At 38.0% G+C, this 15,823-nt stretch overlaps 2 protein-coding genes across 2 annotated transcripts in view; one reads left to right on the top strand and one right to left on the bottom strand.

Moving 5' to 3' along the window:
* The window catches only part of LOC122548865 (probable aminopeptidase NPEPL1), a 48,837-nt gene extending 37,280 nt beyond the window's left edge, over positions 1-11,557 (top strand). Inside the window, exons 11-12 of the mRNA XM_043687751.1 lie at positions 1,781-1,891; positions 7,550-11,557. Of these exons, the coding sequence (XP_043543686.1) occupies positions 1,781-1,891; positions 7,550-7,711 (273 nt within the window). The 3' untranslated portion in view covers positions 7,712-11,557. The remainder of the gene's footprint in view (positions 1-1,780; positions 1,892-7,549) is intronic.
* A 1,286-nt stretch (positions 11,558-12,843) lies between these two features.
* LOC122548766 (piezo-type mechanosensitive ion channel component 2) overlaps positions 12,844-15,823 on the bottom strand; it is a 746,345-nt gene continuing 743,365 nt past the window's right edge. The window contains exon 56 of the mRNA XM_043687533.1: positions 12,844-13,401. Within this exon, the coding sequence (XP_043543468.1) occupies positions 13,149-13,401 (253 nt within the window). The 3' untranslated portion in view covers positions 12,844-13,148. The remainder of the gene's footprint in view (positions 13,402-15,823) is intronic.

The raw sequence follows: 15,823 nt of genomic DNA, 5'->3' as shown, positions 1-15,823 counted from the left end.
TTTACATTAGGATTAATCCTCGGCGCAACATCGTGGGCCAAAGGGTCTGTTCTGTGCTGTACTTTTCTATATTCTATGTTCTCTGAAATGTTCTGCAAGTTGGTGTCCTGTCTCCCCAACGTGGAGAAGATTGCATTGGGAGCAATGGACACAGTAGATGACGTGTGTGGATGTCTAGGTAAATCTCCTCTGTCGGATGTGGAAGGATCTTTTAGGGCCTTGCATGGTGGTGAGGAGGGAGGTGGGTGCGCAGATTTTGTACTTCTTGCGATGGCAGGGGCAGGTGCCGGGAGTGTGATGTGGGCTAGTGGTGGCCGTGGACCTAACAGTGAATCCAAGGAGGGAATGGTTTCTGTGGAACGCAGGTAGGGGTGGGGAGGGAAATATGTCCCTGGTGATGGTGTCTGTTTGTAGTTGGTGGAAATAGCGGAGGATGGTTTGATTTATCTGGAGGTTGGTGTTGTGGAAGGTGAGGATCGTGGGGAGGGTTCTGACTTGTTTCGGTTGGAGGGATGGGGTTCAAGGGCGGAGGTGTGGGAAGTGGAGGAGATGCGGTGGAGGGCATTGTTGACCATGTGGGAGGGGAAATTGCAGTCTTTGAAAAAGGAGGCCATCTGGGGTGTTCTGTGGTGGAACTGGTCTTCCTGGGAGCAGATGTGGCAGAGGCGGAGGAATTGGGAATAGGGATAGCGTTTTTATAGGAGGCAGGGTGGGAGGAGTGGTAGTCCAGGTAGTTTTGGGAGTTGGTGGGTTTGCAGTAGATGTCCGTGTTGAGTCAGTTGCCAGAAATTGAGATGAAGAAGTCCATGAAGGGGAGGAAGGTGTCCGAGATGGTCCAGGTGAAATTGAGGTTCACCATGGCTACCCCTTTGGTATGGGGGATGAGGGAGGATTCAAAGGAGAATCCAGACAAAGAGGTAACCATGGGCACCAACATGGGCCCCGACTATGCCTGCCTCTTTGGGTAGGTGGAACAGTGCATCTTCTGCAGCTATACCAGCACCACTCCCCACCTTTTCCTCCGCTACATCGGTGACTGTTTCGGCACTACCTCATGCTCCCACGAGGAGTTTGATCAGCTCAGCAACTTCACTAACACCTTCCACCCCGACCTCATGTTCACCAATCTTGAGGGCAACAATGGAGGAGCCTAGATAGTGGATAGTAACTACCTATTTTAGCCAAGAGATGAATATCCTGGAGCTTGGAGTCAAGTAATGCTTGGAAAGGTTTGAGAGGAATTGAGAATTTATTTTCATCCAGACAGTTTGGCGGGGGGCTCTCTGCTTAAAAGTAGAGTAGAGGATAACACCCTCAGTGCATTTTAAGAAGCATTCAGATATGTAGGTAAATTGCTGTTACCTATAATGTCCAAATGCTTGGAAGTGGGATTATGTTCAAGACATTGTTATCTCTAAATTACATGGCCGCGCAGCCTCTCTGATCAGCATGCTGACTCATTGGCTTCCGTTTTCGCTCCCATGCACGGACCTCAGACATTAGTGCAGCAGAAAAACTAATTAAAGGGAACATTGTTTGGATAGCTCGCTCTCAGGTAGCACAGGCACATGCTGTGGTGTCCTGGGTTGTAAATTTTGTAATTTTATAAGTCCATTGATTGTCAAGTTTCTATTTTGCTTTATATTTTTATTCACAGATTTTCTGTTTAAAAAATGTAGAGATTGCAAAAAAACGCTTGTTTACAAGTGAACTGTTTGTTTGCTAAGGGAAAACAGCTCAATAGGTTTCTCTCCAGTATAATCTAATTGTTTCATTACAGGATCGAGCCAATGCTATGAGTTCATGTGCGGGCTTGTTTATTGAAGCTCATATTGGTTTTGATTGGCCAGGCATCTGGGTGCATATTGACATGGCTTCACCAGTTCACACTGTAAGTATTTGTAGTTTATCTTTATGCAATAGTTGCATATTTTGAGTTTTGGCTGCACTCAATCAACCTCTATTACTATACTCAAACTGCATCAGATAGATTGATTTATTTTTATCTTCAAGTGCAAAATGTGTCGTGACCAAAATGTTTTTGTTTTGTAATTTCATGTATTTATTAGATGTTTGTACATGTCTATGGTGATGGTGTTCAATCACATTTCAGTAAGTACCTCTATGTTACAATTAAATAGTCAATTAAAACTCATTAAGAATGACAGGAGAAATCAAAACTCAGAGCTGCAGCACATCAGAATTCCTGGAGCTTTGATCCAGTATATGAGCTGGAGACTGAGCTGCAGCACATCTAGGTGGGAGAAAGTAACTTGGATGCTTTGTGTCTTTCAGATAAGATGTTCTGATTTGGTCATACTCAGATGAGTGTGACTAAGTTAGATAAGTAAGGTAGATTAGGGTACCCAGACAACAGGAGCACAAAGCTGCAGTTTTTACAGGTGTTCATCTGTGAGAGCTGTTGGCTGGATGAGCTAACTGACCATAGTAATGTGATACAGGAAGCCATCCAATTAAGGGGAACATAAAGGGATCTTCTAGTACAGTACAGAGAGTATGATTGACACTGTTCTCTGCCACAAAATGTGAGTGAATAGGCCATGCTGCCTGCATGGTGCCAGGTTTCAGGACTGGATAAGAGAATTCTGATTCATGGGACACTGGTACTAGGACTCAGAAAGTAGACTGCACTGTTAGAGCAATCTATGCCTCAACTGTGCTGGGGCTGGTGTTCTAGTGGGCTGCATAACTAGGGAAGCAGAGAAGGTTTTTGAAATACTGGGGGCAAGGGAAGATGTGGTGAATCAAGGTTTAGAGCTGAGGTAAAAGAGAAAGGGAAATGGTAAACAGATTGTGACAGGAAGAGATACAATGTACATATCAGAGTAAATCAGATGAGGTTAGAGGTCACAAGAATAATAAAAGGATAAAATTAATGACCGTGTCTATCTGCTTGCACGTAGCATTTAGAACATTAAAATAAACTGTGCTAATAAAAAGGAATAAGTGCGATCTGACAGTTATAACAGAGACAAGACTGCAGAAAGACATGGATTAGAATCTGAATGTTGAAGGGAATAGGACATTTGGGAAGGACACGAAGCTTGGGAAAAATGGAGGAGTGGTTTTGACAATTAATAATGGCATCAGCACAATAAAAAGAGATGATTCATGTTTAGGAAGCTAGGATGTAAAGTTCTGAAGAAGAATCATACCCCAGACTCAAAATCTTAACACATTTTCTTTCTGTGCAGATGCTACCAGACCTGCTGATTTTGTGCAGTGTTGTCTGTTTGTTTCAGATTTCCAGCATCTGCAATAGTTTGCTTTTATTGTAGAAGCAGTTTGGGTTGAGATGAGAAATGGGAGAAGTAATTAATCACTTATGGGAGTGTCATAGAGCTCCCTAACAATAACACATGTTAGGGTGAAGTGTAAAGTTAGAAAGGTACAAAGATTATCGTGGAGGATTTTAGTTTACATATGAAAAATTAGTGAGCAAAAATAGCCTTGGTGAGTTCATGGAATGTTCTGGTATAGTTTCATAGAACAGCATTTTCTGGAGCTGACCAGAGGGCAGGCTATACTAGACCTGGTAGTGTGCAACAAAAATGACCTCAGTAAAGGCACTACTTGATAGCAGCAATCATTATATGATAAATTATACATTCAGTTTGAGAAAGAGAAGTGGGTCCAAGATTCATATTTTAAACTTAAGTTAGGGAAATCATGAGGCTATGAAAGTAAAGCTAGCTTAAGTAACTATTTAGGGTCAATAGATGTGCAGTGTTGAATATTTAAAGGGATATTTTAGAATATGCAGGATATTCCAACAAGGGAGAAAATTTCCAAGGCAAAGTGCAAAAAGTTAAAGATAATTTGATACTTAAAGAAAAAGCCTTTAATCGTGCAAAGATGTGTGGCAGGCCAGAAGTTGGACTGAATATAAAACAATGACACAGAATGACTGAAAGATTAAGTGTAAGTGAAAAATCAGAGTATGAGAGAATGCTAGCTAGAAATATAAAAACACCTAGTATGAGTTTCCATAGATATTTAAAAAGGTGAAGCATTAACAAACTGAGTGTTGGTCTTGTGGAAAGTGAGTCTGGGGAATTGACATTGGCTGATCTATTGATTTGTCTTTACTGCAGAGAATACAAGTAATATCTCAAATAGTTGTAAGTCAGGAAATTGAAAGGACAAAGGAACTCAAGAAAGTTATAGTCACTAGCTAAGTAGTACTGAGCATACTGTTGTGTGCTGACAAATCTTTGGTCGTAATGGATTTAATTCTGGGTCTTAGAAGAAGTAATTAATGAGATAGATAAGTTGGTTTTCATTTTCAGAGATTTTCTAGATTTGAGGACAATATCATTAGGGCAAAAGATGGGAAATATAACTTGCTTGTTCAAAAAAAAACAGGAAACTTCAGGCCTGTTAGCATAGCAGCTTTCATGATAGAAGTTGTTGGAAAATACAAGTATATTAGGCAGCATCAGCATGATTTTTAAAATGGAAATCAATGGAAACCAATTTATTAGAGTTCTTTGAAGAAATAATACATGCTGTGTTTGAAGAGAATCTGGTGGATGTACTGTACTAAGATTTCTACAAGGCATTTGGTAAGGTGCCCAAATCAAAATCATTATTGCAGAAAATAAAGACTAATGGTGTGGAGGGTAACATTTTGCATGGATAGAAGAGTGTCAAGATAACATGAAAAATAAATGGAGTATAATGGAGTTAATATGAGATTATCCATATTAGCAGGACAAATAAAAAAAAACACCCATTACTTAAATGATGATAAGTAGTAGAGCTCTGAGATACAGTGTGTCCTGTGTGTCCCAGTAAATGAATCACAAAAGGCTAGCAAGTTCAGCAAGTAATTAGGAAAGCTATTGTTATTCTTGTGTGGAAAGTGAATACAAAGTAGGGAGTTAATGCTTTTGTCACACAGGATATTGATGAGACTATATTTAGAATACTGTGTACAGTAGTGCCCCTCCCCTGGTGCAAAAGGCCTGGATTCAAGTCCCAACTGCTCCAGAGGTGTGTAATAAATCTGTGAACAGGTTGATTTGAGAAAATAAAGTAGGTTCATATCCTTGTTTAAGAAAGGAGGTAAATATTTTGAAGGCAATTCTGAGGAGGGTTACTAGGTTAATACCTGGAATGGGTGGATTGTTTTATGAGGAACAGGCTTGGCTGTATCCCGTGGAGTTTAGAAGATGGAGAGATTACTTGATTGAAACATGTAACATCTTGAGGGGTCTTGACACTGTATGCAGAAGGAATGTTTCTTCTTTTGGGAGAATCTAGAACTATGAGTCACCACTTTTTAAAAGAAAAATCACAGATCCATTTTAGACATATGAAACCTTTCTCTGAGGGTCTTTGGAAGTGCCACCTCCAAAGGTAGTGGAAGAATAGCTTTTGAATATTTTTAAGTCAGAGGTGGATAGATACTTAGTTTTTGGGAGTAATCAGATCAGCCTCAATTTTGTTGAGTAGTGGAGCAGTCTTGACAGCTAAGTGGACTGTTCCTGTCCCTAACTCTTGTGTTCTGTTTTCAAACTCTTTCTACATTTTTTTTGTTTCCTGTTTGGTGAATTGTGATTAATGATCTGAGAAAGCACAAGGTGCCTTGAATTCCAAAGTGGGTCCGAGTGCATAGAGTCATAGTCATAGAGATACAGAGTTCGTATTCATATACTCCCAAGTATGTGATCCAGATGCCTTTTAAATGTTGTGATTGCACCACCTTTTACCACTTTCTCTAGGACCTCATTCCATACCCACATTACCCTCTTGGAAAAAGTTGTCCCTTGGGTTCCTTTTATATCTTTCTCCTCTTATCTTAAACATATGCCTTCTAGTTTTGGACTCCTCTACTCTGGAAAAAATACCTTGGTTATTTATTATGATTTTATAAACCTCTATAAAGTCACCGCTCAGCCTCAGATGTTCCAGGGAAAATAGCCCCAGGCTATTTAGCTTCTTCCTATACCTCAAACTCTTCAACCCTGCAACATCCGTGTAAATTTCATCTGCACCCTTTCAAGTTTCACAACATCTTTCCTGTAGCAGGGAGACCAGGTTCACTAAGACAGGTAGGCTTAACGCACTGTAGTTGGAACTGGGGAGAACCTGAGGCAGTTGTGGTGTCAATTATTAGTTGGGGTATTTCAGAATGTTTGGAATGGCTTACGCAAAGAGTAAAGTGGAACATTCAAATTTAGAGTAAATAGTGACCAGTGTGTATGAATTCACCATGTACTACAAAAGCAAAGTGAAGTGATTTTGAAAAAGAAGTTGCCTCACAGCGCCAGAGACCCGGGTTCAATTCCTGCCTCAGGCGACTGACTGTGTGGAGTTTGCACGTTCTCCCTGTGTCTACGTGGGTTTCCTCCCACAGTCCAAAGATGTGCAGGTCAGGTGAATTGGCCATGCTAAATTGCCCGTAGTGTTAGGTTAGGGGTATGGGTGGGTTGTGCTTCGGCGGGTCGTGTGTGGACTTGTTGGGCCGAAGGGCCTGTTTCTACACTGTAAGAAATCTAAAAAAAAGTTTAAGTTTCAATTAAGTATTATATATTGCCATTTCAAATCTACAAAACTATTTTAGTCTCAAATGCCTAGAACTTTGAATTGTGTTGAAGTTTCACAAGGTAATATTGCATGCTGCAAATGATTCTTTTTTATTGAACAAGTAGTTTAATTTATTGCTTTCATGAAGGATTTTAGTTGCTCGAGATTGTCTTATGAAGAGAGTTTGGGCGTCTCGGCTTTTCACACTGGAGAGAAGGAAGAGAGGTGACTTGATAGAGGTGTGCAAGGTAATGAGAGGCATATATAGAGTAGATAGCCAGAGACTTTTCCCCAGGGCATAAATGGCTGTCACAAGAAGTCATAATTTTAAGGTGATTGAAGGAAGGTATAGGGGAGATGTCAGAGGTAGGTTCTTTACGCAGAGAGTGGTTGGTGTGTGGAATGCACTGCAAGGGATGGTAGTAGTGTCAGAGACATTAGGGACATTTAAGCAACTGCTGAACAAGCACATGAACGATAGTAAATTGAGGGGTGTGTAGGTTAGGTTGATCTTAGATTAAGAAATGCTTGGCACAACATCGTGGGCTGAAGGGCCTGTTCTGTTCTATGTTCTATAATAGTGGATAATTAGGAATTGTTCTCTTTGTTGGACAAAGTCTTTTGGTGCACTTTGTACTTTTGGCAGTTATTCTAAGAGGATCATCCATAAGAACATAAGGAATCTGAATGGGCTGTGTGCTCTTTGAACATGCTTTGCAGTACAGTAAGGTCATTCCAGATCTTCCATCTCAATCTTAGTCAATCTATCCCTATATTCCTCATTTGCTTTAATGTGCAAAAATCTCTCAATTTTAGTTATGAATATACTGAATAATTGAACACCCACAGTTCTCTAAATAATCCCAAATATTCACAAGCCTCTGGGTGAAGAAATATCTTTTTTTTCAGTTCCATTGCAGTTGGTTTTTATATTTCTTTGAACACTGAAAGAAGAGTTTGTGAGCAGTAAAACTAATGTTTGAACTTTTTTCATCAGGGAGCGCGTGCTACAGGCTATGGAGTAGCACTACTACTAGCATTGTTTGGTCGTGCAACAGATGATGCATTATTGAACTTTGTTTCACCAGTTGGTGTTAACTTTGCTGCAGAAGGTGATGCTACAATGGAAAATTGCTGCAAAAAGAGACGACTGGTATAAATTCTGCCTGAGGTTATGTTCATTGTTTATTGTTCAGATTTGAATGTAGAAAACCACTGAACTGGTGTGAGCCATATCTGTTGAATTATGCTTTAGGGTAGATGCTGTGTGAATTTAAATACTAACAGCTGTATTCATGATGGTGTACATTTGCTAGATGCCAGCATTTTTAGACATAAATTAGGTCTCGTTTCAAATGTTAAATTTCAAATGGTGCAGAAGGAATCTGTTATTTTGGCTTTATTATCTTAACGTGATTTATTGATGTGCAAAAGTTGCAGCTTCTCACATAACCTAAATCTAATTCTTCAAGCACTGCCTAGGATATCATTATCAGTTTGACTTGGCTTAATTTGCTATACATTTATTAAAAAGTCCTTGATCACATTGGTGTCTATCCATCTTGTGGTCAGGTTTTACAGAATTTGTAGTTTTGCCTGTAAATTGATTGTGAATCACTTAATCTTTGCTCGTGACCCTCTACTCCTATGTCATTCTAATCAAGATCTGCCCTAATGTCGGATGACACCAGAGCTCGCGTTCAGCTCTAACTCATTATAATGAGAAAGGGTGACAGGGCAGTCCTGTCATGTTTTGAGGCAAATAAATATTAAAGCTAAAGGGTTAACACTGAATGTAACAAAGCAAAGCTTTGTTTCGCATTTATTCCGATATTTTGACAAGACTATAGTGCTAACCTTCTGCTTCCATAATACTTAGTGCTGTCTTCAGAAGTCACTTCATACAAAATGCTAACAATGTTTTTTTAGTTGCCTACTGTCCAGTTTGGTAACCGCGTCTTCTAGGCTAACGTGGTTGTTTTGCCAACTGAATGCGTGTCCTTAAAACCAAAAGTACTCCATTGAACACAATGGGGGCAGAATTGTGGTTGACAATGTGTCCCAATAAAAAATGGTCTCAATGGATGCATTGTATTGATCTAACTGTGTTTGTATCTTGGAGTCTTCATATGTAGAGTTCTCATGTTAGCCTGTGATTCAGGTTTTGCAGTTCCTCCTTTGTCAGCACAGGGATAATCGCTGTTGAGAAATCACTAAAACAGTGGAGTAAGGGGAGGTACCCAACTCAAGGTTCCCTGTGAATGAGGAGATTGACATATTTTCAAAAATATTAAGCCAGTTTGGTTAGAATATATTTTTCCCATGGTACAAATAAATCTGCACCTTACATTTGCCTTCCTCTTCAAATTGCCCTCATCTTTAAGAATGCTGTGTGTCTTATCAACCTTATTAAACTGACTTGATTGATGCCTTGAATATGCATCTTTTAGGAAACCATTTTGTGTGTACTGTAGCTAAAAGATCATGAAGTTTTAAAATAACAAATATGAGCACTGTTAATCAATTGAAAATCCAGATGGGAGCTTTGCTCAGTATTGTAATGCCTTTAATCCTAACATGGTGGTTATTATATTCTGGACTAAGGTCAGGGCTTTTACTCCTATGAAACGTATGTATTTTGGAAACTACTGTTAGCTAGATTTGCACAATGGTGTCCATAAAACTTCGATGAAATTTTGAGATCAATATATTGTTTTCAAGGTGACTCAAGCTCTATCTTTTTCTCTGTCACAAAAAGACAGGAAGAAAATGGAATTTATTTTGTGTTCATGATGGAAAAATTCAGACCTCAATTCACCTTGTAGGCAACATTTGTAATCTCCAAAAGGTATAGGTGTGTTGCTAAGTTTATATTTAGAGAATGAATCTTGTCTAATTATTTCTAGAATAGCTAAAAGCTGTAATGATCTTATCAAATTTTTGTAATGATAATCTTGCGTCTACCTCGCAAATACTTATAAAGCATTTTTATATATTTTTATGTATTTGAAATTATGTACATAAAGTAATTTCACATTTTACAAGACTTTTCTGTATCTTTAATGAAGCTATCGTTTTGATCATTACTGGTACCAAGGACAGGACGTTTTAGATGACAAGGATATTGGGTAGGTAATGGGCTTGCAATGCACTGCATTTTCTGAGTGCTTCCTTCCCCCCCCCCACTACCCATCCCTTCCAAAAAGTCTGAATGGTCCTAGTTAAGTCATCCTAGATTGCTAATAAATCATCATAAACCTTTCCAAGCCAATATAAACCTCGTTATATTTCACAGGAATTCATTGTCCCACTCCTTGTTTCAAACTGATATTTTGCTGTTTTAGAAATTATACTATTGTAATAAATCCTTTCCAAAAATAAATACTCCTTTAATAGTGAGGTGGTTTGTTAGGATTTAAATAGTTTAGGTTTTGTAGAGATCTTCTTCATTAATAAGCTTTTGCTATAGAAAATTCGGGTGCATTATGAAATTTTAACCAATTCTCTAAATTCCCAGGTAACTTTAAAATAAACATGCAAGAAAAACAAATGCCGATCAAGCAACTTAAGATGAAAGCACCTAATCATTACTCACAAATTTACTGGTGAGAAAAAAATCCATTTTTCAAGAAATTTTATTGAAAACGTTCATCACTTAGTGAGATGTTTTAGAAACAAATATAAAACAGGGACATATTTCCACTGGTAACTGTTGACAGCAGGGTCACAATTATGGGTTTGGGAGACAGCGTCCTGCACAGAGAGAAACCAGAGTAATCCAACTAGAAGCGAAGCTTATTGCATAATTTCTAAACTAATTTCAGTATTCCAGAAGTTTATGAATGAATGTGAAATATAAATACACCTTAACACAATGTAGTACTGAAATCTATTGAGGAATAACATAACTCGTGTTATACAAAACTTAGTTTTACAAACTGCTATCGTTCATTTTCAGAAATATCCATTTAAAATCATCTGAAACAGTGCACGTTAGGGTCAGAACAAGCAGCTAAATTGTCAATAACTAGGATCAAAAATGTTACTTTGTCTCAATAAACATGGTTAAGGTAATTACACAAATTTAAAGGGAAAGCAATAGTTCCCCCTCCCCCATTCTACATAGGATTTCATTGCAATTCCTACTCTTAAAAGATGAAAAGTTCTTAACATTTGCATATGAAAATTCTTTCTCACATGAATGCTTCTTTAAAACAGATAGTTATAAAATGGTTTTCAAGGGTTACCTTAACTGTAATATTGCAGGTTATAGAGTTTTGCAAGTTTACGTAGCTACATTTTCTTTTTCAGTTTTAACACTATAACACCGTTTTTGAAACTTAGAGTGAGTTCTTACTGACTACCAGTTATTTTTCTCATGGTCTTTTCTTCATGCATATTATTATTGAGGTACTGAATCTTTTGCCCAGATCCTCTTGAAAACATGGAAGTAAACATTTATTTTCAAACTGATTAAGCCTGAACTCCAGTGCTATTTAAATATGACGTAAGGAATTGGAGAGCACTATATAGTGAGTCCCAAAAGCTTTAACAATTGAACTGTCTTGTGATTGTGTAATAGCTGGTCAGCTACTGAATTAGATAATTCAATGGAGAAACTGCAAACTAAATGTAGCATTCATTGGTATTATTAATAATTTCTTATTGATACAAATATCAACAGCTGTGAACTGAGCTGGCTTCTCTAAGTAACAATATATATGAAACAGAATGATTTTCTTAAGAACTAACAATTTATCTTTTGCAAAGCACAAGTTGAAAAATAATTCTACATCTGTACATTGCAACATTATGCTTGAAATACCCTTGCTGCAACAGTGGATTAATTTTTATAGAATTTCCAAATCTTTTGATTTTTAAAGATCTGTTGATTGTGCTTTGATTCTAATCCTATCAATAATACTATGACTTAGAAATATCTCACCATTTTGAATCTTTAATCATATTTGCATTTTGGTAAGTCAATAAAATCAATGTTAAAATACATCAGACTGATGTCTTGCCCTGTACTCCTGCAATAGGATTATGGATGCTTCAACGGTTGTAGCAATAGCAATTTGCATGTGGAAATATGTAATCAAAGATCAAAGTTTATCATAAATCTGCAATACAGAAATCCAGACTTTCTAGCAGGCAATTTTTGTTGTTAGAATATTATGCAATATTGAATGGTTCCACAACATCCTTTTATTTTGACTCCAGTTATTTCTCACATTCTATATACTGTGCTCAACAATATCTTCTTTAAAGATTAATTTAGAATATAAAGACAGAAACTATTATCTGTGGAACTTGATCATGCTACCATCTTCATCACTGCTGTGCACATTTAGGTATGGAAATAAAGTTGAAGTGCACAAATATTTAGGTCGAGTTTGAGATCTAAACTGGATCTCAGTCGGGCCTTTTCTTTCTGTTTAGTGCTAATGAACAAACCTTATTTGTCTAATGCACATTGTACAAAAACTAGAGTGACACAATATATGCTTACTCCAACCTAGTGTGCAATACCATGGGAGTCATGATTATTTCCCTGATGGTCTCTCATTAAGTTCTTGATAATGGTCAAGCTGTCATGGGCAGTAGAACACATAACATGGATTCTGACAAGAAGGAATAGCCTTGGACCTTCAGAAATTTGCACTTTCTGATAATCAGATTGGTACAAGCAGTAACAAGGCTATAAAGTGTCCATGTTCCCAAATGACACATCTCATGGGTAAAAGGGAGGGGTGTTTTAGAGGTAGCAAAATTTGGAATGAAAATCCAGTTATTATTAATTTTCTGCCCTTCACAAAAAGTAACTGATAAAGCTATAGGGCTATCAATGAAGTTGAATTCTGAATATTTTGCTGACCTTTAGTTTCAAGTGTTCTCACTGGTATCATCTGGGCCTTTTCATCTTGGAGAAGCATTTGCTTGAGGAAGTTTTTATAAGGGAATGAAGTTACAGAAGGCACACAAAAGCCTTTGGTAAATGAACATTTTTCCTGAGAAAGATCACTGAGATGGTGATACTTTTCTTTTGACTGTACAAATAAAATAAGGCATTCAAAACAGATTGTCAAATTATCTTCCTTGCTCAAGCCAGTCAGTATTAGCTTACACCACTGGAGACCTGTGATATCCAAGAATTCCTGTACATTGGTGATGTCCCTATTATTTTGGCAGCATTGTCACACCAGGTTCTATTCCTCTGTGCCTGGGTGATAATGACAGCAGATTACATGTTCCAAAATCATTACATCGCATAGAGCAATGTAAAGGGACTGATAATGGCTGCAAGGATGGTAAGCATTTCAGAAGCTCTGATTTTGGCTGTAATAAAAATAGAAAGAAACTGGATTCAGTTCCGACAGAATCGTTTCCACAATATGGTGCTGAATGTTAGAACAAGCACCAATCTTTAGTATCAGCAAAGACTGTAGGCAGAGAAGACTTGAGGAACGTGCGACTGCCTGGGCTCCATAAGGAAAAGCTGCTGTCACTCTATTGTGAATAGCTTGGCTTTTCAATGACATTGTGCTTTTGTTTTATTTTCAGAAAAATACCTCTGTCCACATCAGCAGAAGCTTTCATTTTGTCTTTTCACGTGTCCACTTGATCATAGTTTCTGGTGATCTATACAAGAAAATGAGCTTGGCATACAGATCCTCCTCTAACTCCAGTTCTCCAGTCTCTCGAACCAGGAAGATATCTGTACATAATTTTAAAATTCGGTCTACATTTGGCAGTTCTTCGAACATGATGTCATGAGAGATCCCACTGAAAAACTCACGTACAAACTTCCCAATGACCAGTACAACTGATGCATACAAACCCATGATGCTGAAAAGTAACAAAAATAGTATCAAACATTTGTAGACAAAAACAATTCAGAAAAAAATGAGTTGAAAAGAATGTGAGCCTAGCAATTTGGCTATGTGACATTTAAGTTGAGGGTGCTAAACAGCCTCCTAAACATCTGTGACAGATAGGAAGTATTAGCTTATTATGAGCCATGAAATATGTAATCGACCAAATTGGTAAAAATCAAACATTTAGCATGGAATGCCCATGTATTCAACAGCTGATAGTTCCTTTATATATGCAATAAGTGCATCAGGCCTATTTTAAGATTTTCATTGTAACACTGACCATCAGTTAGAATCTGGAAGACCAGGGCTAAGGCCTCAACTAATTAAATGCAATTTTTAAAGGTCCTAACCTAAAAGTGAAGTTGCAGCTACTCTCACCCAATTAGCATTTACTGATTTCCATGGAGATCAAATCTGATCTCTAACATCATCTGAGTTCCTTCAAAACAAAAATCTGCCACTCTTACTAACTTGCAACATTTATTAACTTGAGAATTGTTCTTTATTTATTTTGAGAGCTTAGAACAATGTAATAAATCCATCCTTTTTTATCCTTATTCTGTCTCTATCTTCCACCACTATGTGGGGAAGCTAACATTTCCCTTTGACTCTTCCTACATTTTAACAAATATTATCTTGCAGCAATTTAAAATGCCATTTGGGAGACTGATGAGTCACCACCTTTGACCAGAATAAAATTATGAAATAGCCACAGCACAGGAGGATAGTACCATGGTATGTTTGCTCTGCAAAGTTTACTAGTTTACTCCCCTTTTCCCATTACTCTACAATACCTTTCTCTTCAGGTGTCATCAAATCCCTTATTGAAAACCCAACATGTAAGCCTTTACCACACCAGATAATGTATCCCAGGTCCTAAACATTTGTTGCATAGCATAGCTTTCTTTCGTTGCATGTATTTTACCAACCATTTCAAATTGGTGTCCACTGGTACTTGCAATTGAAGCAATTTCTTTCTATTTGGACCGTCATTATTTTATGCACTTCTTTTAAATCTTCTTTCAGCATTCTCTATTAAGAACATCAGTTGCTACAATCTATCTTGAAAGGGTTCAGAAAAGATTTACAAGGATGTTGCCAGGGTTGGAGGATCTGAGCTACAGGGAGAGGCTAAACAGGCTTTCGCTGTTTTTCCTGGAGTGTCGGAGGCTGAGGGGTGACCTTATAGAGGTTTACAAAATTATGAGGGGCATGGATAGGATAAATAGACAAAGTCTTTACCCTGGGGTCGGGGAGTCCAGAACTAGAGGGCATAGGTTTAGGGTGAGAGGAGAAAGATATAAAAGAGACCTAAGATGCAACTTTTTCACACAGAGGGTGGTATGTGTCTGGAATGAGCTGCCAGAGGATGTGGTGAAGGCTGGTACAATTGCAACATTTAAGAGGCATTTGGATGGGTATATGAATAGGAAGGGTTTGGAGGGATATGGGCCGGGTGCTGGCAGGTGGGACTAGTTTGGATTGAGATATCTGATCGGCATGGACGGGTTGGACCGAAGGGTCTGTTTCCATGCTGTACATCTCTATGACTCTATAACTGAAGTTCTTCACAGGAACCATTCTCAGTTCTTTTTGTGTGTTTTCCATAAAGCCATGGTCAGAATTAAACACTGTAATGCCAATCAAAACCAAATAGAGTTTCATGAAGTTTTTCATAACTGTTCTACTACCCTGAAAAAAATGCATTTTCACCCCAGGTCCTTCTGTTCATGCACCCCTTTTAGAATTCTGCATTATTGTATTTTGCCAACTGAACTTTTCATATTTTGCCTGATTCTTGTATTATCAACCTGACATCTGTCAGAGACCAATATTATAAAAACTATGAATGCTGAAGGTCTGAAATGAAAACAGGAATTGCTGGAGGAAGTCAGCAGGTCTGGCAGCGTATCTGGAGAGACAGAAGAGCTGACGTTTCAAGTGCCAGCTATGACTCTAACCAATCTTCCACTATGTTTAAAAAAACACTTCGCTACAGCCCAATAAAAATATTAATCATTTAGACACTTCAAATGTTCAATAGTTGAAAGTGCAAGCACTTGAGATCTATTGACTTTGTGTAAATAATATTGTTAAACTGAAAGCATATCTTAGCTTGTGTAAATAATGTGAAATTGGTCAAAAATGCATCTTAAACAGTGTCTTAAAGGAGAAAAGGCAGAGAGACAGCTCCTCTTTCAATGATAGAAGAGAATTCGTGATAGTCAAAACTCCAAAATAAGAATGAAGACGGCTCTACAATTCACAGAAGCCATGCTGTCGTTTGAGAGAAATATAGGCGTTATGTTTCAGTAGGCAGTTATGAACCATCAAGAAATTTCCTCCCAATTTGAAAGGAATGGGCTTTGGTGAATAAGTGAATTCCTGCTGTC

The sequence above is a fragment of the Chiloscyllium plagiosum genome, chromosome 4 (assembly GCF_004010195.1).
Source record: "Chiloscyllium plagiosum isolate BGI_BamShark_2017 chromosome 4, ASM401019v2, whole genome shotgun sequence".
In the NCBI taxonomy this organism is placed as follows: Eukaryota; Metazoa; Chordata; class Chondrichthyes; order Orectolobiformes; family Hemiscylliidae; genus Chiloscyllium; species Chiloscyllium plagiosum.
The sequence above is the reverse complement of the archived record's forward strand: the minus strand, read 5'-3'. Positions and strand labels throughout refer to the sequence as shown.